Source organism: Amphiprion ocellaris, chromosome 13 (genome assembly GCF_022539595.1).
Source record: "Amphiprion ocellaris isolate individual 3 ecotype Okinawa chromosome 13, ASM2253959v1, whole genome shotgun sequence".
Lineage (NCBI taxonomy): Eukaryota > Metazoa > Chordata > Actinopteri > Pomacentridae > Amphiprion > Amphiprion ocellaris.
The window spans coordinates 15,922,214-15,950,141 of record NC_072778.1 but is presented as its reverse complement, the minus strand read 5'-3'; the positions used below and the strand labels follow the sequence as shown (position 1 = coordinate 15,950,141).

At 40.7% G+C, this 27,928-nt stretch overlaps 3 protein-coding genes across 3 annotated transcripts in view; all 3 read left to right on the top strand.

Annotated features, from left to right (window-relative positions):
* Nucleotides 1-2,010, top strand: part of atg2a (autophagy related 2A) — a 30,502-nt gene extending 28,492 nt beyond the window's left edge. The window contains exon 42 of the mRNA XM_023282000.3: nucleotides 246-2,010. Within this exon, the coding sequence (XP_023137768.2) occupies nucleotides 246-482 (237 nt within the window). The 3' untranslated portion in view covers nucleotides 483-2,010. The remainder of the gene's footprint in view (nucleotides 1-245) is intronic.
* A 787-nt stretch (nucleotides 2,011-2,797) lies between these two features.
* Nucleotides 2,798-9,359, top strand: trmt112 (tRNA methyltransferase activator subunit 11-2). Its single transcript, XM_023282010.3, has 4 exons — nucleotides 2,798-2,984; nucleotides 4,324-4,425; nucleotides 4,990-5,082; nucleotides 8,945-9,359. Exons 1-4 carry the CDS (start codon nucleotides 2,910-2,912, stop codon nucleotides 9,044-9,046), a joined length of 372 nt encoding a protein of 123 aa, XP_023137778.1. The 5' UTR covers nucleotides 2,798-2,909; the 3' UTR covers nucleotides 9,047-9,359.
* Nucleotides 9,360-9,510: 151 nt separating this feature from the next.
* On the top strand, nucleotides 9,511-22,317 carry tgfb5 (transforming growth factor, beta 5). The gene is made up of 7 exons (XM_055016831.1): nucleotides 9,511-13,190; nucleotides 14,553-14,716; nucleotides 15,220-15,352; nucleotides 15,458-15,568; nucleotides 17,581-17,761; nucleotides 18,165-18,318; nucleotides 21,032-22,317. Exons 1-7 carry the CDS (start codon nucleotides 12,824-12,826, stop codon nucleotides 21,188-21,190), a joined length of 1,269 nt encoding a protein of 422 aa, XP_054872806.1. The 5' UTR covers nucleotides 9,511-12,823; the 3' UTR covers nucleotides 21,191-22,317.
* The last annotated feature ends 5,611 nt before the right edge of the window (nucleotides 22,318-27,928 follow it).

Below are 27,928 nucleotides of genomic sequence, written 5' to 3'. Positions count from 1 at the left end.
ATGGAAAATGTATTTTAAAAATGGAGAGTTGTTTTGCTGCTGCCAGCATCTTGGATGTAACAGGATCCTGGTTTTCTTTGTCTCCATAACAGCAAACTAAAATTTTGGGGGTTTAAAATTTTGATTGGAGCTATTCCCTTACATTTAATAGACTAATTAATTGATCTTTTAATAGATAAGTTTTCTTTCAGTATCCCTGCTTTTACTGGAACACTAAATATTTGACTCTTCTCTTTGCTCTTCAGGGAGTGATTGACACGGCTCAGACCTTGTGTGATGTAGCATCCCGTGGCCACGAACAGAAGGGTCTCCCCGGTGCTGTGGGCGGCGTCCTGCGGCAGATCCCGCCCACCGTAGTCCGACCCTTGATCGTGGCCTCTGAAGCCACCTCCAACCTGCTGGGCGGCATGCGGAACCAGATCAAACCAGACGCACGGAAAGAGGATTTCCTCAAGTGGCGCACGGAGGACGCCCAAGAATGAGGACGGATTTTTGTGTCTGTGTGAGAGAGAATGAGTGTGTATGATTTGGGAAAGTCTAAGCAGTGGGATTCCAGGGGTTGAATGTGTATTTGCATGTGTGTGGACTAATGAGAGTCTGTGTGCTCTGATGCAAAAACAATGCTACGACTAACTACTACTGCAGTTACTGACACCCAGTGTTTTACGTGGCTCCATTATGCATTAATGTAACAGATTTGAATCTTCTGTTTGACGTTCAGCAAGAGCTGCTCTCCTCATACTCGTCCCCTCAGTAACAGTCTGCAGGTTTTCCTTACTGTCTGTGCAAACATATCACTCTGAGCTGGGAGGGAGATTGTGGGCACTTCATGTACTCTGAACTGTGCTGCTTGAAGCTGTTTGTATTCTGCTTTAAAGCTGTGATTTCTAGTAGCGGTTGTCTCTCTTCTCTGCACGGAGAGGGGAGATGATTTTTAGGGATAACAGGCGGCCTAAGTGTGAGATGTTTTGATCTGTCATGAATCTTAGAAAGCCGTTTGTGTTCTGATTGCCCGTCACAAGCTGCAAACAGTTTCACCACAAAACAGATGAATGAAAATATCCAGTCTCTGACAAATTAACGAGCTTTGTCTACTTGTGCTCATAATGGAAACAGGGAGGATGTTTTAATGAAGTGTCCTTTGTTGGCAGATGGTTTTCATCCTGACTTCACGATACAACGCTGTGTGATTGGTTTAGCTTTGGCCCCACTATGCACCTGCTCCCCTCAGTGCTGTTGTCTGTGCCATAAACCTTGCAGAGTGCCCTCTTAACTAGTTTGTGATGCCTTCCTCAGACCTGCACCCTCCGTAGTAAAAGTGTAACACATACTGGCTTTTACTGATACCTGACTGAATAGGAGCGACGGATCACGTGAAGCCTCTAAATTCTGTAGCAGCGTGTTGGATTCTGTTAAAGCTTCACAAAGTTAATAGTTTTACAAGTCAGTTAGTGGTTCTCGTACCTGAATTACGGCTCATCTGTGATTCGAAACCGGATCATGGGATCTGAGTTAACCTACTCTGTTTTCAGAACTGCTTTGCCCACATCTTTAGTTGCCTTCCTGCAATTTTGTATGTTTCTCTTCTTGTTTTTTTTTTTCTTCTTATTTTGTTAAAGCATAAGTATTGTCATACTCGTTTTCAAACTAAGAATTGGGAGGATGTGAATCTGGTGACAGCGGAGGATGAAAACTTTGAGGTTTTGTGGTTTAAAAAAAACATTTTACATTTTTATCTTTTTGTTTAAGTGTAAGGGATATGTGTCCCTCTGTGTGTGTGTGTGTGTGTGTGTGTGTGTGTGCGTGCCTGCGTGCGTGCGTGAATGAGAGTGTGTGTTTGTGAGCGAGCATGATGCATGTCTGTGAAGGTGGCAGGTTGATGCTTGTTACACCACTCGTGTGTAATTACTATTTACTATATCAATAACTGTATGACTGACCTGTATAATACGAAGACAAGGAGTATACAAAATTAATACAAAAATAAAAAATTTGAGTATAAAAACTGAACACGTGTCTGAGTTTTCTTTTGCCGTTAATTAGCAATATTTTGTTATTGTTAGTGATGTAATGTCTCTACGTATATGAACTTTATGTTGAAGTACAGAACTTTACACAATCAATTACTAATTGAATGGAATCTTTCCAAATATTAGATTTTAGGGATTAGACGTAGGGTTTTAACCTCTAATTTTCAGATTAGTCAGATCAATCTGTATTTTATAAAATATTGTGTTATCTTCAAATTATTATTCATTGGGCAGTTTAGTAGAATTAATGATATCGTAAGGTCTTACTCTTAATTTTTAAATTAGTTCTATTGTCAGGCATTAATCTTAATCTTTTAACCAGTCAAGTAAATTGTTTTATATAATATTGCATCATCCTAAAATTACAGTTTAAATTTATATAATATTGTAGGTTCTCACTCTTAATTATTTAAATTAAATTACTCAGTTAAATTTGTATTATATGTAATATTATAGCACCTTAACCTTAACATTTAAACTCTTTAGGTAAATTAGATTTTTTTTTTCTACTAGAAAGTATTTTGGTTTAACAGCTGCTGCTTTAAATGTGCTATATAAATGACAACTTGACCAGATTTGATTATTGTGACTATTACAGAAGAAAAATAGTGTTATAATGTACTATATTGGTGTTTGTTACATTTTCTAGAATGATGTGCAATAAAAAGGCAACTATATCGACACAAATCAACTAAAAACTAAAATAAGGCTTAAATAAGGAACCTTCAGCAGCGGACCAAACGTTTGGGGGGATCTTTGAAGCGATGCACCAGCCGTACTTCCGGTGCACATGTAAACGCAGCGGCGTGATTTCCAGTTCGGACTGTGGCTGTTTGCGTACTTTTGAAGCGGTGACAGTTTTCTGTGATTTTCCTCAACATGAAGCTGCTCACACACAACATGTTGACGTCTCACGTGAAGGGAGTGTCTAAAGGATACCCGCTGCTCATCAAGGTAACAGATTAATGCTAGCAGCGCGGCTAATGCTAACAATGCTAACAATGCTAACTGTCATCTAAACCAGGGCGCAGTTTGAAAATGTTTAATAACTAGTTAACTAGATGTTAGGAAGCTAGCAAGTCAGGTAACATTGATTGCATTATAATTTGCCACATAACATATTTTCCATCAGTCTAATCTCACTCTAAGGGCCTCTCTACGTTGAAGAAACTTCTGTGGTTGATAACTATTTGCTATTTAACACTCTAAACCCCAAACAGTTTCTGGGCGTTTCTTTGCTCCTGTCACGTTTTTACTCACTATAAAGTCCTGCACCTCAATGCATACAGAACAATTGTTGACAGAAGTAGAGAAAACTTTAAAATATATATTTTAGCAGCATTGCAGTGTCCCCAAAAATGGAGAAAACTAAAATTGAACTCCTTTGAATATTTATTTTACAGAAATAAATAAAATAAAAAATCAAAGCAGAATTTTTCCAAGTCCCCACAAGAGTTACTAATACTGGGAAAATCAATGGTGGCGCTGTATACATCTACATATAGATAATTCATTAGTTACTATTTTTAATTTGTTTCCATACGTGTCTTAATCTGCTTTGTCTACACACAGCCTGTGCACTTCTGGGATTTTTATTTTTTAAGAATATGCTTTAAACAAATGATTTATTTTTAAAGTTTTAAATGAGACATGCACAGTATAATGAATTTGATCAAATACTATGATTTTAAGCTTAGATGTGGTCATTTTTTGACAGAACAGCTAATCATGATAATACATGATTAGTCCAAGAACCATCATATTGTTAAGAAGTCAACAAATTCATTCTGCTTTTCCAGTTTGTGGTTCTGACAAAAAGTGCAGTTTTGGAGGCATATTGATGATGCTGTGCTGAACTTCATTATAATCAAAGATGTTGATAATATTCTTTCCGTCATTCCAGCACAGCACCACCTTTAACTACGACCCCAGTGATAATCTAAACTGACCTTTATGAGCTTTACAAACACAGCTGTTATGGCAGGACTGCTGTTTGGGACTGTATCAGAGTAAATAACGAGTGAGTGTGTTTGGGGCCCTCAATAATTCCTTCAAAAGAAAGAGACAACTTCTATCTAAAAATGCAATGGAATACTACAATGTTCCTAAGGTGAAAAAATATCATTAAAATGTTTCTAAACCTCTCTATATGTTTTTTTTAATGTCAGGTTGAGTTAGTAGGGAAAAGTGGTCGAGGAGGAGATTTTGTACTCAGCCATAATGTTTGGACTGTTGATGAAGCCTCCTGAATGTCGACACTAATAGTTTCTGTCCTCCTGATGTCTTTGTTCAGGCAACTGAGGTGAAGGTGAACGAGGTTGACTTCAACCCTAAATTTGTCAGCCGGATGATCCCCAAACTGGAGTGGGGCGCTCTGGTCCAGGCTGCAGAAGGGGTGAGTCGCACGTTACTAGAATCTTTAAAAATTGCTGCCATAGTAAATTATAAACTTAAATGCTGTCACAGAGAAACCGTATTGAAGATACCCTCTGATTTGGAAATGTCAATCGGCCCTGAATCAGGGTCGCACATTAGAGAACTTAGTGTTTTGTATTTGGCCAAGTCTTTTACATTCGTTCTAAGAGCTTACAGATGATGAATTAGGAGCTGCACTGAGAAGAGAACATACTGTCAAAGTACATGACAGGTGGATTGTCTGTAATCTGTGTGGTAAATACCATCCTTATCACTGAAAATGGTTCTTTATGACTTTGGTTTTATGTTTGGGGTTGTTTTCGTGCTACTCGTTCCTACAGCATGATGGACATGAATCTAAACATCTTATTGTGCTTCATAGGATCAGACTGTGGAAAACTTTGTATAAGCAGCAGCAATCAAAAGGAGTGACTGCAGATCCTCAGTATACAGAACACTATACTGCATTACTGAGTGCTTGTGTTAACATCCAGAATGCAGAGCTGCCCAGTTTGATGTGTTACAATCTTTGTTTGCTCCACAGCTGGGTCATCGACAAGACCTGCCGGGTGAACTGGTGTCGGACTATGAGCAAAACGAAGACTTCCTGAAGAAAGTGCACCGAATTCTATTGGAGGTAAAGAACTCAAAGACCTTCTGTCAGTCCTGACAGCACCGATGTGTCGTGTTTCTGGTATCAGCATGTGAATGCAGTTGTCTTGAAGAGGGATGTCCTCTTTAGAGCTGACCCTAACAGCTATTTTTTGCTTTCATTTTCATCTTTTAATATTTAAAATCATTAGCGGTAGTGTTGTGTTTTATCCAACTTCACAAAACTCAAAGATATTTAGTTTTAAATGAATAAACTTAAGACCTTTTGTGTATTCAAAAATGACCGAAACCATTAATTGATTATCAAAATAGAGGCAGATTAGTTCATCACGGGTCTGTTTTTCCCAAGGTTTCTTTCAAATTTAGTGTTACACAGTCAGTGTTTTATCTTTCATTTTATTTTTCGGTCCGACATATTTTCACTGGCATGAAACCATTTTTACTTAAAAAGAAAGATCACTCTGAGGCTTTGTGTTCTTTACTAACCAGCACTGATTCATGTTTGATCTTGTTTACAATGTGGATCTCAAAAAAGTTTGTTATTCTTGTTTGACTTTAACAGAGCGACTCGTTAAGATAATTATGGGATGTTTTTGTGTGAAACGCTTTGTCCATATTCACTGTCTCACAGTTGCTGTTTGCACTCGATGACCTCTTTCTATTACTGGCAACAGCAATTAGCAGCAAAGCTCTGATGTGGTTGTTGCCTGCACAGCGTCTTGTTTTCCATGACTGCAGCACATTCATTCATCAAAGGAAAGTGCCATTTATGTAGAGATCAAACTAAAATATCAGAGTTTTAGACATTTTTCCAATTCAGTATAAACACTGCGGGGACAGAAATATATTGTCTGTCAAACACACACATGCAGGGTTTTCATTTCCCAGCATGTGGAGGTGGTGCATGAGCATTTTCACACTGTCTTTTTGAGCTTATTGTCTGTTACAGCCCGTTTTCTCTCAGCTTAGCATGAATTGATTTCCTTTTTGGCAGTAAAACAAGTTACAGGAGCCTCCACAATCTCCTGCAGGTTAAACTGGACTCACCAAACACTTTTAGTGCTGATTATACTTGGATGTCCACACGAACAGCTGCAGAACCCAGACATCTAAATCTTAACTATAGATGGGGAAAATTCTGTAAATGTGACTGTTGAACACCTCGTTCTACATTAATGTGCGTTAATATGCTGCTGTAACATTTTTCAGTCGTCTCGACAGACTTTTCTCAAGATCTGATTGATCAGAAAAAATGCCTCAAAGATAACCCTCTTAGCAAAATTAAGATTGTGGCCCTGACATATTTCAGGTCAGGCTGACGGGTGCTGATGACGGAGCTAAAGTTGAGTATATCATTTTCAGATGTGTGCGGCCTGATGAGGAAAAAATGAAGCGCACAAATGCCAAAAGTTAAAAATGATTCCCACAAAAAATTTATATAAACTAAGCTCTCTGATTATTATTGAGCTGTCTTTGCAGAAACGCATCTTTTTCTCACAGCCCAGCAGAAAATGTTTCCGGCTCTTTGCCAAGCAGCGTCTGCAGCACTTAAAGGTGGAAGCACCCCGAAGTGCTGCTAATAATCTCAGACTCCCCAGAGATGCGAAGTCAGTGATATTTCCAACAAGTCATTATGGTAACCACTCAGTGCTGACCCTCTAGTGAGATTACGCATAATAAAAGTATTACTTTGGTACTGAGATTTGACAGCTGTGATGATTGACAGCTGTGATGATTGACAGCTGTGTCTGACCCGCTGCTTCGTCTCGTCTCTGACTTTTGCGGCTTCTATTTAACCCTCCTGTTGTCCTCATTTACGGGCACCAAAAAATATTGTTTCACTGTCTGAAAAGAATCAGCAAAAAAATTCCCCAAATTTCTGAAAATTTGCAAAACCTTCAGGAAGAAGACTCCAATAATTCCTTAAAAGTTTCCCTTCAAAGTTTTATTTTTTTAAAAAATCCCCCAAATTTGGCAAGAAAATTCTTGTAAATATTTTTCAAAAATGAGTAAAAATCTTCCAAAAAAATCCTAAAAATATCTAAAGTGATTACATATATATCGGTAAAACTTCTAATGTTTTCTTTAAGAACATTCACAAAAAAAATCCAGCAAAATTCGCTGGATTTAGGTTGATTTTTTCGTGAATGTTCTTAAGAAACATTTTTAACATTTCTTTTTTTCCACCAAAAAGTGTTCAAAGATTTCCCAGAAATGATAGAAATGTGGACATCAGAAGTTTCACTGTGAAAATATTTTTTTTTTCTCCACATTTTCAAACTTTAAAACGGGTCAATTTTGACCCGCAGGACGACACGAGGGTTAAACAATAACTGAATTCACCTCCAAACTTGAAGTTGTACTGAGCTTGCGGTTACAGAGATCCACTACCATCCTGGCGGACTTCAAGGACTTTGTCATGGAATATATTTAATGTTTGATTGTGACACCTGCCCTGTTACCACAGTGTAGCTAGAATTAGCTGATGTGTGAATCTGTCAGTGTTTGATGAAATGCAAAACACAGGCGCAATGAGAAATCTTTATGTAACTGAACTATTCTGCATCATAATCACTCATTTCTTGATGACATTGTGAAGCTCAGACTACAAAACTAAGCACAGACAAGAGGTTGTAATTACAGAACTTTGATTCACGCCTTCATCACGTCCAGAATTTACTGCTGCAGTAGCATTTGTTTGATTTATCGTCCAAAGTCTGCAATAAACTCCAGCACATCCAGAACTCTGTGGCTCGCCTACACACCTGCTTTTGCAACCACATCACTCCTGACCTTCAGAAGCCTCACTGGCTTCTTGCCCCGGAACAGAATCAATCCAGACTCTTTCTCTTCACTCCTACCTCACCAACTGGCTCCATCACTGCACTCCCTCCCACATCCTCCTCTCCTCTGATGCCAAACCTCTGTCTGCACCGCTCAGGACCGAACACCGGACCTGTGACCACAGAACGTCCTCCACTGCTGCCTTCCTCTGGAACTCCCTCCCTGAACACATCAGACACTGAAGCACTGATACGTCTAAATCACTGCCCACCTTTTCAGAACTGATTTTATTGAGCGATTGTTGTGTGTTGTAAGTATTATATATTTTTAAAAATTCATGTTAAGCATCTTCTAACACTTTAGAAAACAAAAATGCCCATGAACTGCAGAGATGTGCAGAAACTTTGGCATCACCATTAAACCGTGTCACTAAAACAGTGGCCGCAAAAGACTTGAATCCATTTTTCCAAGCATCGCAACCCAGCAAGATGACTGCTTTTCTTTTTGATCGATTCAGTACAATATCATTTGGAAAGTCTAGAAAAGTGGTGGGATTATTAGAGCATGTCAGCTGGTTCAACTCAGTCTCTCGGTCCGCTGAGAAAGACGCTGATGCTCTGTGGGACTCAAACTGTGGAAGCTTGTGGAACATTTAAGTATCTCATAAATGGAAGCTTGGAAGACTGAGCAACTTTAATTCAGATTATTGACTTGCCTTCTTTTGTTTTCATATGATCCATGTGTATACTTGACTACACTCTGACTTTCTGCTAAACTCACATCTTGTCATAGAACTGCTTGAACTAGAAGAGCATCCTGAATGCTGTAGCAGTAATTTCAAGCATGCCAGAGGCTGCTTTAACTGGTGAAGCAATCTGGATTTTTTTTTTTTTTTTTAATCTTGGAGCTTAAACAGAAAGTGCTTCAACAGAAATGCGCTGCGACAGAAAGATCACAGCTAAACTCTTTGTAGTCTGAGCTTAACTTTAGACAGTAACTGCTTTACATGCAGCGTTACGGTTTGACTGAACTGTCCATGCTGTATTCTGCTCTGTGGTGACATCTAGTGTTGGTCTCGGGCCTCTCGTCTGTGTGTGTTGCAGGTGGAGGTGATGGAGGGCTGTCTGCAATGCCCTGAATCTGGACGAGAGTTTCCCATCTCCAAAGGAATCCCCAACATGCTGCTGAACGAAGACGAGGTGTAAACTGTGGTTCTCATTCACAACCTTCCCCCAGACTTTAGCTCAGATGGGACTGTGTGCGTTCAGAGAAAAGTGAAGGAGGTCGGACTCTGGTTTGAGCTGGTGCCATGAGAAAACGGGCCACACTGTTTGGTTGATTGTAGTTATGACATTTTAAATGGGTGACGGCTGCCAGCGGAGGGAAAAGATTTGACGAATAGCAGATGGAAATGTTCCCCGAGAGCAACCCCCGGTGGTTTAATCTGTATTTATTTTTGTAACTGTTTCGGCTCTTTTCTTTTTCTTTTTCAATAAAACTGTCCAGATTTTCATGACAGCCAAAATTGTTAGGTTTTTGTGGAAAATATGGATTCACTTATATTACAGATTTGGTAAAGAGGCAGGCTCTGAACCCCATCTCGCCCTCTCTCAGGGTTTAAGAAAGTGCTGAGAGCCAGATGACGTGGCAGTGGCTTGTCTATATTTGGCTTTGAGGAAAAAGAGGCAGAAAAAGCTGCCAGGCTAAAAGTTGTTTTTGAGGAAGTCTTTTTCTTTTTTTTCCCCCCTTAAAGCCGCACATTACTGCTCACACACACACACACACACACACACACACACACACACACATAACACACCACCTGGGCAGGCTCCTGTGATCTGTGATGCCCCACGGTGTGTCTGATCTTCTAAAGATTGCTCAAAAAAAGTGTTGAGGTCCATGTTGACAAATTAAGTGTCTTTCCTATCATTTCTTTGTGTCTGAGACGAAGCAGCAGCAGTCAAGTTGGAACAGGAGCTTGTCTGTTCGCAGGCGGTGTTATCATTTTTAGAAACCTTGCCAGGACAGACGATGAAGGGGGGGTTTGCCCTGACCAGAAGCCTAGAGGCAGCCTGAGTCTCTCCTACCTTTCCCTTCTACTTACAGCAATTACAGGCCTGCACCCGCAACTATAATAACGGTATAATGGGATGGCAGCAGAGCAGCAATAAAAGCCGCCCCTGACAGATTAACAGTCCTCTCCAAGTTCTGAGCTGTAATTAACAATGAGACCGGAGAGGAACAGAGAAAAGAAAGGAGCTAGATTGAAAGGTTGGAAAGATAAAGTGAAGGGATGGGCTGTCTTTGGAGTGATTTAATAAAATTAGGATGTCTTTTATTGTCAACATGGACGAGTCGGAGCTAGAGTCCTGCTAGAGTGGCGTTTTGAAATCTCTAGAATGGATTTTTTATTTCCAGTTTCCATGTAATCATTTTAATGTTGCATAAATATTCAAAAATAGTTTTTAACCATTTTGGAAAATAAGCCCTTTGGAAAAAATTTATATTACGCTCATCTGTGCAGCAAATATGAAGCCTACTACAGACGACACTCTGTTAGCTTTGATTAGCTCAGCAAAAAGACTGAAAAAGATTGACTGCCAAGGGTTAAAAAAAAAAATCCACCTACACTGTAAAAATAAAAGCCTGTGATGTTACAGTTTTCCTTTGTATTTTAGACATACACAAAATTATCAATAAAATTACAAGAGTTTGCTTGTCAAATGTAAAACAAAATTAAAAACCTAACTTTTGAAGTTTGTTTTTTACATGAAAAGATATAAAATATATTCACATGCGTATTGCAATATCAAATATTTCCTTATTACTTAGTAAAATATATATATGTGTAGGGAATTTAATTTTGTATACATGTCAAGCTGTTGAAAAAAGCCAAAAGTACACATAATCTCATGTAAATTAAGGCCAAAAATGCATTTTAATTGTGTGAAATTGCTGTATTTTCATGATATGATTATTTTCTGGCATTTGTTGGCACATTATCAGCTTGAATATTATTGGGAGTTTTACAGTTTTTTAAGAGTGCACCAGAAACTCTAAAGCTCACTAATTAACACGTGATGTATAATTTCATTTAACCACACACTCTCTCACACGCAATAAACTGCACTTCACACGTTTATGGGGAGTTTGTGTTGGACTATTTCTAGGCTCTCAGCTGGTTGCCAGGCAACGGTCCCAGACAAGAAAACATCTACTGCTACAGTAAATCCAGCGACCAAGGTAAATGCTGAAACATTCATATTATTGCTCAATTCTGAGACACAGGAAGGTCCCAGTTTCTATATTTAAACTTGTATTTCTCTCGCCATGTTTCACAACTATTTGTAATAAGATGCGAACATAAAAATCAAGCTGTCAGGGATCAACAAGCTAACAACTAGCTAACATTAGCGTAAAAAGGACAATTTCTGGCAAACGGCTTCAGAACCTCGGCCTTACTGTGCTTTACATGATACATAACTCCCTTTAAATTTCTAATTATTTTGTTAAAATCTGGCACGTTAAATAAAGGAAGGTATAAAGTGTTTATAAGAAGTTTTACTAGAGTGGTAGGTAGCATGCTAGCTGTTTCCCCGTTTCCAGTGTTTGTGCTAAGCTAAGCTAACCGGCTGCTAGTTCCTTTAAGCCCATCAGCAGATGTTTACCTGCGGATGGAGGGCGGTGCGAGCATTTTTGTGGAGAAAATAATTGCAAAATGTGCAGCTGTGTGTGAGAGAGAGGAAGATCACCCACTCCCTGCACTCTGGTGGCATCCCGCCCCACCACCAGCACCACCACCACTACCGCCGCCACCTCTCCATCTCCTCCCGCCTCCTGCAGACTCTCTCTGTCTGGAGCCCGGAGCGTCCCACTGAGGATCCGCACAATAATGGAGCTGCATCGTGCAGCAGGTCTCGGTGTTTTCAGCAGAGCTTTCAGCCCAGCGCACATCAGGCTGGAGCTCCTTTAAACCAGGGATCTGTACTTCACTGTAAAGGTTGCTCTTTTTTTGAAATACACTGCACAAGTACTTCTTTCATATGTTTTCTGCGTCATGTCTTTTTATGTCGTCTAACTTTTTCCGTGTTTTGATGTTTATATGAGGGGCATTAAAAGGCCCACCATGGTTTTTCCAACATAAATCATCATTTTTTTCCCCAACGTTTTAGTGCCGGCTGCTTTCTGTTTACCTATACCGGGGAATGGGAGGACCTCATTGGGTTTTTTTTAAGCTGCAAGTAGATTTTGTGGAAGCGGATATGGGCCAGTTTTTTGCTCCACAGATGGCTCTTTCGGAGGTGAAAGTACGGGAGCTGCGCTGCTTCACATGAGCCGCTCAGGTTTCTGTTTGGAGGACTTGCGACATGGGCTGAGCCCTTGTGGTGGCTCTTTTCTCCTGAAAGCTGTTAAACGAGGATGGACGACGGAAAACGGAGACGGTTAAAAATCTGTTTTCGATCAGAGTGACGTTAAATACCTTCACCTTTTCTACGCGGAGAGCGCGCACGCACCGGCACGGACACCAGAGCTCTGAGCGCACCAGACTGGAACTGAAGCCAAATTTCCAGTCACCGAAATTTCAGAGTTTGACAGTGGAGTTTGGTTGTGGTGTAGTTTTTCCTAGTCGTGATTTTGTTCCATTAATTTCATTTTATTTTTTAAAGTAGCAACTTAAATGTAGATTCTATCGAGACTAAATGACAATGCGTCGTAGCGTGTCTGGTGTTAAAACAGGCAGGCAGTATGTAAGACAATATTATAAATTTATAGCAGACGTGTGGTTTTGATCAAAATAACCTACTACAACTGGATACTGGGGTTTTCAAATAGCAAATTAAGTTTCCAAAGCTAATTTCTGCGTTTTAAGCGCTTTTACGCACGCACATTTTTCGCGCTTGGTTTTGGAGACGCAGCTTCAGTTACAGTCCACCGGTCACCTCAAGGGGAATATCTCCGTCCCTCCGTCTCCTCCCCGGACAATGTGGCTCGCCCGCCTCTCGCTACTGCTGCTGCTCCGGTTCTCCGGTGTGTTGCCGGTGGAGGGGCTCAACACGTGCCAGTCCATCAACCTGGACGCGCAGAAGTCTCGGCGCATCGAGGCGGTACGCGGCCAGATCCTCAGCAAGCTGCGCATCCGCAGCCCGCCGGACGACGACGACGACGACGAGGCCCCGGTGCCCGGTTCGGTGCCACCGGAGGTCATGCTGCTCTACAACAGCACGCGGGAGCTGCTGAAGGAGCGCGCGCGTCTGGGCGAATCGGCATGCGAGCGCGAGAGCAGCGAGGAGGATTATTACGCCAAAGAGGTGCAGAGGATCGACATGAAGCCCCCCCGCACCGACACCAGTGAGTCCACGTGTGTTGTGTGACAGCGGTTCCCAATGTGTGGCCCGCGGTCCTCAGGGGTCTCTTTAGAGGGGAGCTCTCATAGGCTCCAGGCCGTCCAAGTCACATTATGCAATGCTTCCCAATGTTGTTTGACCGTTATTTTAATAAAACAAGATGTTAGCAACTTAACAATGCTTTTTACCAACATAAAATAGTTTATCTGAAGAGGTCAAACTACTCTAATATTATTTTAGAATGGCAGCTGTCAACGTTTGCACTTTGAATTGTGTCCTCGATAATTAGAATAGTGACAGGACTGTTCACCTCCATCACTGTTACAGAAGTCTTCAGATACCACTTTAGTAAAAGTCTCATTATGTGAAACTCTCTTTTACAAGCTCATGCCCACTATAACATCAGTAGCTAAACAGATAACTCTGAGTTATCTGTATTTGTTGTTTTGTGTTGAAATGCACTATAGTTTGCATTATAACATTTTAAGCCCCTATATGCACCCAAAGTTTTCATAAATTTACGATAGTTTATTTGTAAATAAAAGTTAGAATTTACGTGTTTGTAACTGTATATTACTATTTTGTATTTGTTTATACATCAGCCTCCAGTTATGGGTGTGCACGGGATGATTTAAAATTTTTGCCAAATACATTCATTTAGACTTTTATCTACTTACACCTACATTTCGTGTGGATGCTCAATGGGGACTACAGTTCCAAGCGAGCAGTTGCAGTGAATGGAGTAAAAAATACATTTTTCTGTGAAGTGGACTCACAAAGTTATTCACTAAAGTCACATTATCTTAGAATTTTTTTATACTTACAGAATTTGCACAAATCACACTTCTGTAAAAAGTTTTTCTATGATTTGCTATTTAAATGTTGGGTGCTACTGTGCTTCTGCCCATCACAAAACTGTCAAAACTACTTCTGATGTGCCCTTGAGCAAGGCTGTCTGTTCTTTGAGTCCTTCATAGCAGCTTTGTAAAGTTGGACTGCCAGCTGTGGCAGCTGTCGTGTTAAAAACAAAACTTTTTGTTGCTGGACCTTATGTGGGAGATTTTAAGATTAATGATGCTGGATGCAATATGGTACATAATTACATAACTGTCTAGGTGGTAGGAGATTTTTCATACAGTGAAACCCATGAACACAGCAATCACCCATATATTAAACATAAGACCCGACACATTTAGTCTGTGCCCAAACCTATAATTTAGTTCCAAGACGCTCATCAGCAGTAATTATGTCCGAGACAATGCATCAATCCCGCAGTGCTGTTTTAACCAGCAGTATAAATACAATGCTGTCTAAAGTCATGTGAAATCTTTGGAACCTTAGTCACACTTTGTTTTTTTCCATCCAGATGTGGTGCAGCCAGTAGCACCCAACCCCCATTACAGAGTCGTCCACTTCGATGTCAGCGGAGTCGACCTGACCAACAGCACCCTGGTCAAGGCTGAGTTCAGGATCTTCAGAGCTCCCAACCCGCAGGCCCGGGCCTCGGAGCAGAGAGTGGAGCTCTATCAGGTAACCACCGTGCCGACACGATGCGAGAGCCATGAAACACAGTTCTTCTGTTTATCACTTCAACGGCAGAAGAACCACCAAACTAACCACCAGTGTCAGCGAGACAGTTTGATTTCTGCCTTTTTAAGCCTTTACATCCAAATAAGCCACATTTTTCAGGAGGAGACAGTAAATCCAAACTTTTTTAAAAATCCCGTCAGACCACATTTGTCTCCTCTTATTATAAAAGAAGCAGACCCAGGAATTTTCTAGAATTTTGGGCTTCAGGCCAATGGGACTATTATGACACTAAATCTTCCCAAATTAAACAATTCAGGTTTGGCTCAAAGCAGATTCTTCACACCTTGCAGAAAATGCTAGCTGTAGGAAAGTGGGTCATCATAATTTAGATGCCTGATGACAGATTTAGAGATAATTATGTATTATTCCAATGAGAAACGAGTGTGCTCTCATGTAGGGATCGAGAAGATGAGCTGACTGCCTCCTTCTGTGTTTGTTGTCAGTTGCTAAAGCCAGACGAAGACAGCACCTCCACTCAACGTTATATTGACTCCCGCACCCTTCAGCCGAGGGCCAAGGGAGCCTGGATCTCTGTGGAGGTCACAGAAACTATAAAGGACTGGGTGTCAGATCCAGGTCAGCCTCATCACCACAGCAAGCTATTTCTTATTATGATCCATGCACCAGTGTTTGTGTAGTTTATCCCCTCATGTGTTCCTTTTTTACTTCTTCCTGCTGCAGAGAGTAATCTTGGTCTAAAACTGGGCGTCCACTGTCCGTGCTGCACCTTCGTCCCATCCACCAACAACATCGTTCCCAACAAGAGTGAGGAGCTGGAGGCCCTGTTTGCTGGTTTGTTGCTGCTGTTTTTGTATTTTCATTACACTTTGTGATAGCCCAGTCAGACATTGATGTGGAGAGTGGGTGCTGATAAATGCAATTCAAGCTTAACCACCTGTTCTAGAGAAGCTGTTTGACATTATAAACACCCCAGTAAAGACTTAGATTCAGTTTTAGCCTAATTAGAATGAATCAAGTGTTTCCTGATTACTGCAGCCACTTTGTGATGGTCGATCAAAAAGTTCCAAGACTGTTTCTGCCGCGTGTGCATGGAACATGTAGAAACAGTAACTGCCACAAGTCAGAATGTCACAGCGGGATCTGTGCTACAAATATTTGTGTGACAACTGGTAGGTTTGTGATTGCTCCATGCACAGCGAACTTGAGCAAAGAAGAAAACATCACATTCACATTCGGTGTAGGTTAGCAGCTGAGATGATCCAACCTTCAAGTCAAGGATCATTACAGGCGTTGAGAGGTGGGTTTCTGGCTACCAACAGGAGAAGAAACAGCAATTTTCACAGTTGAAGAGGCCACAGTTTCCAAACCTGCTCCGGTGTCTCAGTGTACAAATAGTGACCAGACACGTGTTTATTGGCCTCAACAACATAATTGTTGCTCCCTTTTGTCCCCAATTGGGCACCGTGTGACGTTTCCTTCCCTAAAAGGAAATTCAAGTTAAAGAGTTGCTGTTTTGACACCATTTAGGAGATTGAGTGCCTATTGCAGATAGTGCTTGACATTTTTACATCATGGGACTTCCAGGGAGCATTACAAGTATTGCAGAAACTGGGTCCCTGTATTAACAGGGACAGCAGCCAACTTAAAGTCATGTCTGCTTTTTGATTTTTTTTTTTTTTTTTTTAGGCACAATCTCACAATTTTTTGATCAACTCTCGTATGTAGATGGTGGCTGTTTGTGGAAGGCTGTTCAACGTGAAGCCTTAGTCACACTGGAGCTGCATGTGAAAATAAGCTGTTGAGCTAACCGCAGCACATTAATAAATAATCAGGACAAACAGTGTGCCAGAGATCTGATGCACTAGAACACCAGTTTTATTCCAGTGGCCACAGAGGTGAAGAAGGCAAACTTAACAGAGGAAGATTTATTGCCACTGCAACGTTTCTGCAGGTCACAAAATGTGAACATAAAATGGAGAGTGTTGTGTAAGGCGCCTTCAAAATGATTCATGAATCACTTGCACACTATCGTAGAGGAATAATGGAGAACCTGTTCTTCCACACACTGTGATGCTATTGAATACCAGACTGTCTGTGTTGCTTCACTTAGACCCCAAATTATGGCACTTTCCTCAGGATTTGCTCTCAACTGAGCCAAGTCGGATTTTTTTCACACGTGGAAACAAATTCAACTTGTGATACTGATGTAAGACAAGCGGGGACTTGTTTTGAGCTCTTGTGCTCCTGTAGGCCAGAAAGAGCCAGAAAAACCATGAAGTCAGACAAACAGTCAGACCATCATTCCTGGTTGAGGAAACATCTGTATCGCATATTATTTCTGTCCTCATACTGCTGTATTTGTTCAGCAGTGCTGGAAATGTGCAGAACAAACTGTCTACTGCCTTCTCAGAAAATCACAACCACACAGATTGAAAATCAAAGATGGAACAGCAGCAATTATAAACAGAATTTGTGGTTAATCCTGAATGTGAATGACCACAGAAAAAATGCGGTAGTTCATAATCAGTATTAGCCACATAATCTGTTTGTGATCCTTGAAAATGAAGCGATGTATCAGGTCACATGTTGCAAGTGTATAGTTGGGAGCTCTTCACTTTGAGTAGTTCTACTGAGCATAAACAGGAACAAGTATCCCTTATCTCACCGTAAGAAGGGTGGAAAATCGGAGAAAAATCAACAGAATTGTGCAACAGAGTAAGTTTTGTTCTTATTTTCTTTCATGTTAATCCGTGTGTGACCTCCTCAGGTTTACCTGTGACCGTTGTGGGTGAGGAGCCCCTTGTTGAGAACCGCTGTACTAACTGTCACACTGCTTTCTATAGGTTTGGATGATGAGCGGCTGCGACAGCTAAGAAAACCCGGTCAGGTTAAAGGCCAGGCGGACTTCAGCACCAAGACGCCGCACCTCATCCTCACCCTGCTGCCCAGTGACAGAGTGGACAACCCGGCCAAGAAGAACCGCAAGAAGAGGGCAGCTGCCACAGACACCACAACCTGCTCTCGGTAGGCCGCCAACCAGCCACTTGTGTGTGGTTTTGTGTGACTGACTGGCAGCACTGATGCTCCTCCAGGGTTTGTAGTTTTATAATTCAAAAATCTAGTTGCGGTGGGTGCTGAATTTCAGATTTTTTTTCTTCTGACCCACTTTGCCGACTATTGTGGCAAAACTAACAGTTCTGACCCTGTGTTTAGACTGCAGGCCAACAGGCATGCAGTGTTTTATTTAGACTACTTCACGCTGTAGGGGAAAACTCTGGCAGCCTCACATAGTCATTACCTTGTGATGGCTGCTTCTTCTACGGTGACCTGTGGTCATTTTCCCATGACCCATCTTTGGGTCCTTGCCTAAGACCTTGAAGAGCAGGATGGGAGTTAAAATGCATGTGTCTGTCTATGTGTGTCTCAGCGGCTCAGACCAGGGCTGCTGCCTGCGCTCGCTCTACATCGACTTCAGGCGTGACCTCAACTGGAAGTGGATCCATGAGCCGAAAGGTTACAAAGCCAACTTCTGTGCCGGCAACTGTCCGTACCTCTGGAGTGCCAACAACCACTACAACATGGTGAGTTTCAGGAGTCATCATTACATAATTACAATTACATAATTTATAAGCGCCATAAAAACAGAAAGAACCAACAGTCACCTGACAAAAATTCAAGGACTTTTTGGCTGAACTGCAGGCTGTGCAAACATAGAGCAGATGTGAGACAAGTTTGGAAACAATTAAAAAACATAAATACTAAAATATCTTTAGCATATAGATTCAACATTTTTTCCAGTGTTGGTATCACATGTGGACACTTGAAAAGATGTTGAACATAGTGATTCCATTTTCTTTTAATTTTTGTAAAATAGATAATCAGATGAAAGAAATGTTCATTTTTTCTCCTTTTTTATGATTTTTGATTTTCATAAGCGGCTGCACAGTGGCTCAGTGGTTAGCACTGTCGTCTCCCAGCTGGAAGCTCTCTGGTTCACGTCCCGGCCTGGGATCTTTCTACATGGAGTTTCCATGTTCTCCCTGTGCATGCGTGGGTTTTCTCTGGGTTCTCCAACTTCCTCCCACAGCCCAAAAACATGCTGAGGTTAATTGGTGATTCTAAATTGTCCGTAGATTTGAATGTGAGTGTGATTGTTTGTCTCTCTGTGTAGCCCTGTGATTGACTGGTGACCTGTCCAAGGTGTCCCCTGCCTTCCCTTCACCCTAAGTCAGCTGGGATAGACTCCAGCCCCCCCAAATCCTAATGAGGACTAAGTGGTGTATAGATAATGGATGGATTTCTAAAAGACATTTCTGAGTTCTCTCTAATACTAGCCACGGTTGAGCTGTTTCCATAGAAGTGCAGGAAATAATATTGCAGTGAAAATGAGCCCACAGTGAGGAAAATGTTGGCGAAATGTTTATGTTTGTTACAGAAAGGTTGTTAAAAGAATAAAGGATTTTTTTGCCAGTGTGCTGACACTAATAGAAAAAAATTCAGGCAAAACCTCAGCCCAACATGTGACTCCGTCCAGATATGAATTCCTTGATATTAGCAGCTCATTTTGTGACTTCCTACATCTATTCAAAGCCCATCAGACCACAGCTCAGACTAATAAATTATACTACCCTCTCTGGTGAGGTCAGGCAAAGACAAATGTGTTCTTTTTTCCAAATTATATTTTGCTTCAATCTGAAGATTCATGACCTTTTGTGCTGAATAATTCCAATGGAAACAGTGACAGACTTCTCAGTGCAGACACAGCCAGATTACATAAACAGAAAACATCTGTGATTGTCAGAAAAATCCAAGTAGCTGCTCAGAGTTTCTGGTAAAACACTCTGGTTTGGACCAAACTCCAATCAACTTTCAGCCTGACTTTAATGCACAGAAAGTTTGAAATGCGGGTGGCGTTTCCCGTAAATGAGCTTAAAGTGCATTGTTTGTGGCAACTAGACACCGCGGTTAGCTAAGATTGGTTAACCCCACTGTCATAAAAGGGCTGCCACCTCAGAAGCCTTATAGGTTTATGCAACAGTGTGTTTGTCTCCTTCAGCTTACAGCTCAGCCTACAGCTTGACAGGACTTTTTCACTCTTAATATTCACTGTAACATAGGCATGCTAGATCCACTTTTATTTGACATTGAAGTTTGCTGTAATTTTGTTCTGCTGTCAAAATGTGGCTTCAATTTGACAGAGTTTGGAAGCTTTTACTGCACTTAAAAGAGAAATAAGGAGACATATTGACAGACAGAGGCCACAGGATATGTTACGTTATTATACGGCCTTCATCTAAAAGCCTCAGAAAATGAAATATTTATCTAAATATGCAGCCGTTAGAGTGCAAGATGTACAGAAAACATCAATATGTGTTATTTATGAAGAGTTGAACTCTCAAAAAATCTCTCATTCGGATCATGTGGATGTAATCTGATCACATTTGATTAAAGAAATAAGCTTTAAATTTAATTTTGGGTATTACACAGAGTTGGATAAGAAGATCAATACTTCTCTCATGTTTCTCATCTTATGAAGCTGAGCTTAGCGCAGATACTGGACACAGGGGAGCCTGAAGTCTTCATCAGGGTGAAGGAATCAGGGAGCTGATGGAGGCTTTAAAAAGTTACTGTGTCCTGCAAGTAATCACAGTAAAAACTTTTTATATTCTTAATATGAATTCAAAAATATATTAAAAAGTAAGTACTGAGCTTTAAAGGTGCTGGTTGACCAATTTTGTCATGTTTGGGCAGAGGCAGTCTTTGTGCTACACTACGTTAACTTGCTGCAAGTGATGGACTATTTATTCAGATCCTTTACTTAAGTAAAACTACCAGTAACAATATGCCATTACAAGTAAAAGTCCTGCCTAAAAAATCCTGCCAAAACAATGTTGAAACATGAATGTGTCAGCAGGATGTCACTGTTGTAGCTGCTGCAGCTAGTTTGAAGTACTTTATCTACAGTGTTTTTAAAGCAGAGTAGAAAGTAGCTCCTCAAAATTGTGCTTAATCACAGTACTTGAGTAGATGTACTTATGTACTTTTCAGCACTGGCTACAGCATCATATTTACTGCACAAATGCACTATTTAACATCTTATCTTACCTCTCACCTTGTTTCAGGAAACATAAAACTATTATGTAACACTTGCCTGTACAATAACTGAAAACTACTCCAACTTAGGCAAAAAAAAAAAACTGTGTTCATGCATGCCCCTTTTCATTCACTTATAAACCAGCTGAGAAACTATATTTTCATGACTTCAACTTCCTGTCATTTGTGATCCCTGGTCAGATCCTGCCGCTGTACAACAAGCTCAACCCTGAGGCCTCCGCCTCACCCTGCTGCGTTCCTCAGGACCTGGAGCCCCTCACCATCATGTACTTCATAGGCCGCACACCACGTGTTGAGCAGCTCTCCAACATGGTCGTCAAATCCTGCAAGTGCCGCTGAGGGAGGCGAGTTCAGACGGAGACGCGAGGGAGGCAGAGAGGAGAAGAATGATGACAGGACCAAAACTAAAAACTGCTTCTCTCAGGGGGGAACAAGTTGAGGAGGACAGATGGATCCTCTGTTCATTAAGCTTCGCTCTTTGATCACCTTTAGCAGACTTTTGAGATGTTATTTTTTTACGCTACCCAACGCAAATATCAGGATTTCGTTCCCACTTTTTACAGGCATGACACCTTCTTCGCTCTCTGGAACTTTCCGTTTGACATAGGACACTGTAAATAGGACGACATAGCCCTCTTAAACCTGTACTTGGATATTGAAATTAAAAGGCGGCGTTGTGTAATTTGGCCACGTTTGGTGCGCCTGCTGCAGAAAAAGGATTCTTTTTATCAGGATTTTGATGCCGCCTCTGTCGTATTCCTGTGGCCGTGGGCAGCGGAGCACGGCAGACTGTTTGCTTTAGGTTTGAAGGTGTCGATAGGATGGAGGCGGTGTGGAAAGGGCTGCAGACTGAGATCTTCAGGCAGAGCAAGCAGGGAACAGATAGAAAAGAGAGAGAGGAGCTGTGTCCAGGCAGAGGCTGTGCCAGCTCTCTGCGGTCCCCGGCTGAAATCTGCCCGGCGTAAACAGGATGTGAAAGATTTCCAGACACCAACCCGACCACTCACGGAACGCTAGATTTAAATGCTCCCCTCATCTCCTCTGTCTCCCTCTCTCTCTCTCTGTTGCTCGAGGTTCTGGGATTTGTGGTGGGAGGAGAGAGGAAGAAAAGAGAGGCTTTGAAAATGAGACGTGGGATGGATGATAGGGCTGTATTTGGAACGACTGTAAGTTTGGAAGGTGGTATTTTGCAGCCTTAGCAAATTTGTAACTATTTGGGTCTGGCTCAAACATTCCATAATCACACTCTCGTGCTCGTTTTCTGAATGTGCATTCATTATCTTATTGTAAAAAGCTGTTGACTCATTGCTGATCCTCTGTTGTGATTATATTTTGTCATACCTATGTTTACCATCAGCCCCACTGATTCACTCAGACTCTCTCTACACCCAAGTGTCCACATTGACCACTTTTGATAGAATGTCTAAATGCTGAAAATAAAAAACATCCCCAGGGCTCATTTTAAATATAGGCTCTCTGGTATGCCAGTGGTTTGTGTGTGAGAGGGAGACAGAGAGCGACTGGGTGTGTGTGCGCGCGCGTGTGTGTGTGTGTGTGTGTGTGTGTGTGTGTGTGTGTGTGTGTGTGTGTGTGTGTGTGTGTGTGTGTGTGTGTGTGTGTGTGTGTGTGTGTGTGTGTGCGTGCAGCTGGTGAGGTTATGCGTGATAGTACAGACATTATTCCTCAACTTTTATTGTGAATTTTATTGTGATTGTGTATGAAAAATGTCTGCAGCAGATGTTCTCTCTGTGACCCTGCTCAAAGGGAGGTTTTTTTTTTAGATTTCGGGTATGTGTTTTGAAAACCAGATTGACAATAAAGTTTTAGTTGAATAGGAAGCAGTTCAGTCCTGACAAATACAAGGTTGTCACAACAACATCCAGTTATAGATGTATTAAGCCAGCCAGTGGTTTTCATGCAGTCACTGTAGCTATACCCACGGCCACAGGAAATATTCGTTCTGAATCGGCTGGCAGCAAAATTGTGTAACTGGATCCCTCAGACATTATTCTGGTCAACACTTTATGCAACTGTTGGTCTAAGTGAATGTGCAGAGAAGATTAATGGACTGATTCAGCCAAATCACAAAAACACGTTTTTGTGATTTGGCCCTGCTGATTCCCAGCCTCACTGCCCAGGTTTTTAGATATCTGGACTACAACCTGAAACAATACTGGAGATTTGTGGCCAATACAGATTTTTAGAGAGTAGAAAAATTGTGTTGGCTAATATTCTTTACATATACCAGAGCTATGGAAAATGATTTTAAAAACCCTTTCCAACAATATATTTAACAAACTTAGCTGCATACCATTAAGATACCACTTGGCTCTGCACAATTCTCTGCTTAGCTGTGATACATACTCTGCTACATGTGCTGCAGACAGTGCTGAGAGTATTGCAAAGAATGGAGTTAAAGGGCTAAACTATGTGCTGATACCATTTCTAAATTACCCCCACAATTATTTTTCCTTCTACAACACAGTCAACCAGGAATCAAAGTATAGTATATAGACTAAAATACCGGAATCCATGTTTAAAAGTCCAACATTTGTAGCAATATAAAACGTAAACTCGTCTCATCTCAGGAAATCCAGGAACATCACTAATATTACAGTGGACAAAAATTTGGAAAGAAACTTTGTGTTTGCATCAGGATGAATTGTAATAACTTTGGTGATCCACGAAACTCACTTTATTCCAAAGTGACACCATTCCCATGAGCCTCTACTGTTCTATATGTACAAATTAACAAATCTGAGTCCTTCATTTTAGGTAGCAAATGTTAGCATGCAAGCAATATCGGTTAGGTAGCATGTTCATGACAAGTTTGTATCAATTTGCAATAGCTATTATTGTGTTAGGTAGCAAATGTCTGTTATATGCAAGCAACATTCGTTAATGTCAGTTTGCCAGTATTAGCTTATTAACAACCTTTGTTAGCATTACAAAATGTTTCTTGCGAGCAACATTTGTTGGCATTAGGGAATGTTTGTGGTTGTTAATTGCTAACATTTGCTAATTAATATTGTAAAACATTTACCTGTTTAGCATGTGTACGTTAGCTGGACCACAGTGTGCAGCTAGCCTAGCATGGCTCAGTGTGCTAGCAACAATTGTCATGTTAGGTAGCAAATCTTAGCATGCAAGTATCATTGGGTAGTTTCTGTTATCAAATATTAACAGGCTTGCAACATTAATGTGTTAAAAAAATATTAGCATATGAGCAATATTTATTAGTGTCATTTAGGAAATGTTACCATCCTGGCAAGATTGTTAGTGTAAGAAAAATGTTAGCATGTGACCAATATTTTTTAGTGTTAGAAAAAGTCAACATGCAGGCAACATTTTTTAAGTATTTGCATATTAGCAACCTTTGTTAGCATTACAAAATGTTTCTTGTGAGCAACATTTGTTGGTGTTAGGGAAAGTTTGTGGTTGTTAATTGCTACCATGCTAACATTTGCTAACTAAGCATGACTGCAGTGTGCAGCTAGCACGGCTCAGAGTGTTAGCCTTGTTTAAAATTTATCAAGGCTTTTAGCAACAAAAACAAACTTCCACTGAGCTCCAGAGTGTTGGGATGTGGACAGGAATCTCAGAAATGGACATTTGAAAACCGAGGCCAAAGAAAACCAAAACTGTCGGTACACAGCACATATTTTTTGAACCTTTAATGTTCCAAAGTTGAATTTGGTGATACTTTACTGAAGAGTCAGTTTTGTATTCAAGCTGCTTCTGTTGTTAAAATAGCTGAAAGAGATACAAACTGTTCTGCAGCCGAGCAGTAAAATTGTTTTTCTAAGCCGCAGTGAGAACTCGGCCTCGCTGTGTCTATATGTGTGTGTGTTGGGGTGTCAGGCCTCCCTCCCCCCTGAGTAAACTAGCCCCAGCATCTGTTAGTCTTTTCCACTTAACTACCCCTTGCTATATCCAACCTGTACTTATCCCACAGTAGAGCGCCTTGCTCCGGCTCACACTGGGTCCCTCTGTCCTTGGGAGGGACGTCTGCTGTGGATATCGACCCCCAGCTCACACACACACACACACTTCTCTCTTCATAGACCATGTCTGTGCGTTTGACCTTGAAGTGTGTGTGTAGACCCTCAGGGCACCCAGAGCCCACTATACATATACATACACATATCCAGCGTGTTTAGCCTCCATATAGCAGAATATGTCATGATTCATGGCTCTGGTTCTTGACACGCTCACCCACCCTTCCCATACTGACCAAAAATGTAAGAGAGCCTTTGATAAAGGCTGTAAAAGGTTCTTAAGAATAACAGAAAGCCACTCTCTCTCCTACTCACACGTACACCTTCTGGTTTCAGCTCACAGTACAGGTTCTGACGAGACTTTAGACTGAAGTCATTCCTATTTTCTCCTGGCAGTTAAGTTAAAATACAGCTCTCGGGGCAACAGGACACCATAAACAGAAAAAATAAAGTTATACAAGCGGCAGAGTGGCAACGAGACACAGGAGTAAACAGATGATACCGATCTGTGGCCTCAGCATTATTGAAGCCATATTCTTCAAGCAGTCAAACTTGGAGACCAGAGCTGTGTTTGAGGCCCGCTGGGACAAAACAGCTGGGATGCCAAACCCACAGAGGCCTGGCTGTTCTCCCTTTAAACAGATGAGGGCGTCATTTCTGGGTTTCCTGGCCTGAATGCACAGCAGGCCAGCTCAGTCTGAGGTGACGTTTGATTGCGTTTATTGACAGTTTAGTCGATCTGGTGGCGAAAAATTCTCAAATGATTAACTCAGTTAGCCACATTTAGCAGCCTGAATCATTTCAAGTTACAAATGTAGATCCACAAAGATAGATCTACTTTAAATTTAAAGTGAGATTCACGGTCCGTGTACGGATCTGGTAATTGGATTTTCCGTTCTGAAGCGGGTATTGAGAAACAAAAAACGAGTGGTTATTTGATTTTTGTTTTAAAATACAAACATTAAAATTGAAATACAAGGCGTTTTTCCTTTTCATGATCAAAAAGGGATGTACGAAATTTTAAAAATGTTTTGATTTTCATTTTATATTTAGAATAACAAAAAAATAAAATCAGTAAGAGACAGAAACGAAAAAAGGTCAGTTTTTTCATTTTCTAAAACCCGGAAGTGGTCATCAGCAAGTGTGGAGCCAAACAACAACAAGATTCTCAGAGGGCGGAGCCAGAGAGCAGTGATTGGTCAGACTGACTGCGAGCCACAGAACAGCGATTGGTCAGACCATAGATATGTATAGAAGACAGCGCGCTAGCATCTAGTCTATATATATCTATGGTCGGCAGGTCTGGTAGCATCTCTGGCTGCTGTTGACCTTGTTTTTGGAGTAAAACACGGTAAGAAGATAAATACTTCTGACCAGTAGCGTTGTTTTGTTGTACGTTAAGTCAGCGACTTGTCAAGAGTTGTGTTTTGTCGTGTTTGAGCAGTTGGTCCGGACGCGTTAGCTAGCGGGCTAATTAACAGGTGGCTAACTTACCACTGAACACCTGTGTTAGTTGCTGCAGCAGCTGTCCGTCATTATTAAAATGACCTTCTCAACCTGTATTTCTCTACTGTGTATTTTAGTTTTTAAAAAAGTTATTTTACTTTAAGGTTAACTGAAACCCGTTGAGCTGCACTGAAGTTTAACATTCAGCTGGTTTGAATTAAACTGCGCTTAACTTAACATTGTGCAACATTACCTCTCTGAATCTCCATAATTTCGTTCAATTCCTTCTCTCTTCCACTGCTGAAGTTAAATCCAGTATATAAAATGACATTAATAGTGAATAAACTAACAACCAGCCATTGTATTTATTTATTATTGCATGTATTTGTAGTAAAACATGAGTTGAAACATCCAACTTTTGGATCTAGAACTGCACAAGCCGTTCATTTTCAGTCACCTGACGAGTTAAACTCCCCTTTTTATGTGAGGTTGAAGCAGAAAGTCTGAGTTAACAAAGAAAGTTGTTTATAATTTGTGATACCTGTTTGTGATACATTTGTGATACATTTTCCGAGTTTTTTTCCATTTGTCATTCTCATCCCTGTAGTATGTGTGCAGTGCAGAAGAAATTTACTTTATTGTATGCAGTTTTAGTGGTCCCATCAGAGAAAATCATATCCATATACAGATTTTTATTAATTCCAGGGCTGGTTCAGTAAAGATTATAATAATAACTACATCAGATAATTCTTGGTCGCAGTTGGAATTTTGCAGACTGAGAGATGGTTGAGAAGGTTTGCAGTTCTTGTTTTAGCAAAATATGTTACAATAGAAGATCTTTATTGTCATGGTACATGGAATTATCTGCAAACCAGCAAAGTGCATCAGTCTGAGGTATGTAAAAGTAAATAAGTAAAGAAAAATGCTTCTAAAGCCAATAATAAACAGAAAATTTTGAGGGAATATTCTAAAAAGGAAAGAAAAGCTCCATTCTCACTCCTCTCAGGATAAACTGTCATTAAAATTGACTTTAAATTTAGCTTCAACACAAGATAAAAACATTTACTTTCTTTACTGATATTGTCAAGTTTTGATAAAGTTCATGCTACTTTTATAAAATGATGAAAGTGAATCAATTGTATTTCTGTGATCTGTGTTTGATTTTTGTCTTTTCTCCTGTCATCCAGATGTTCAGAGGGAGATGATGCCACATCTGGTCCAGCTGATGGAAGGTCTTGAAGTTCTCTGACTGGCCTCGACTGAAGATGGTCGTCTCACTGGATTTAAGGTTCAGATGCTCAGTAACAAACTCCACCAATGAGCCAACAGGGAAGCTTTAGGTTTATTAAATGTTGCTATGAAGGTATCGCTGTTTTTCTTTGTGAATGCAATGTGCTCCAACTGAAAGTTGAATTAGAACTTAGAAGTAAATCCTTCCATCTGAAAGGATTTAGTTGCATTAATAACCTCATAACGTTCTAATTTTTATTCCAGTCTTGGTTGGAAATAGAATCTCTGTATTGATTCAGGTAAAAACTGAACTTCACAGCATGTTGGAGCAAAACAACCAGATGAAAACTGTGATGGTGTTGGATTGTCAGACCGTAATGTTGCAGCTCAAAGCAGCTTTTCT

Excerpts from the sequence above, each read along its gene's own strand:
- tgfb5 (XM_055016831.1), top strand. The coding sequence starts at position 12,824 with ATGTGGCTCGCCCGCCTCTCGCTACTGCTGCTGCTCCGGTTCTCCGGT. Across the intron at positions 14,717-15,219 it reads AGAGAGTGGAGCTCTATCAG|TTGCTAAAGCCAGACGAAGA; the intron begins GTAACCACCGTG and ends GTTTGTTGTCAG. Across the intron at positions 15,353-15,457 it reads GGACTGGGTGTCAGATCCAG|AGAGTAATCTTGGTCTAAAA; the intron begins GTCAGCCTCATC and ends TTCCTGCTGCAG.
- trmt112 (XM_023282010.3), top strand. The coding sequence starts at position 2,910 with ATGAAGCTGCTCACACACAACATGTTGACGTCTCACGTGAAGGGAGTG. Across the intron at positions 2,985-4,323 it reads GATACCCGCTGCTCATCAAG|GCAACTGAGGTGAAGGTGAA; the intron begins GTAACAGATTAA and ends GTCTTTGTTCAG. Across the intron at positions 4,426-4,989 it reads TGGTCCAGGCTGCAGAAGGG|CTGGGTCATCGACAAGACCT; the intron begins GTGAGTCGCACG and ends TTTGCTCCACAG.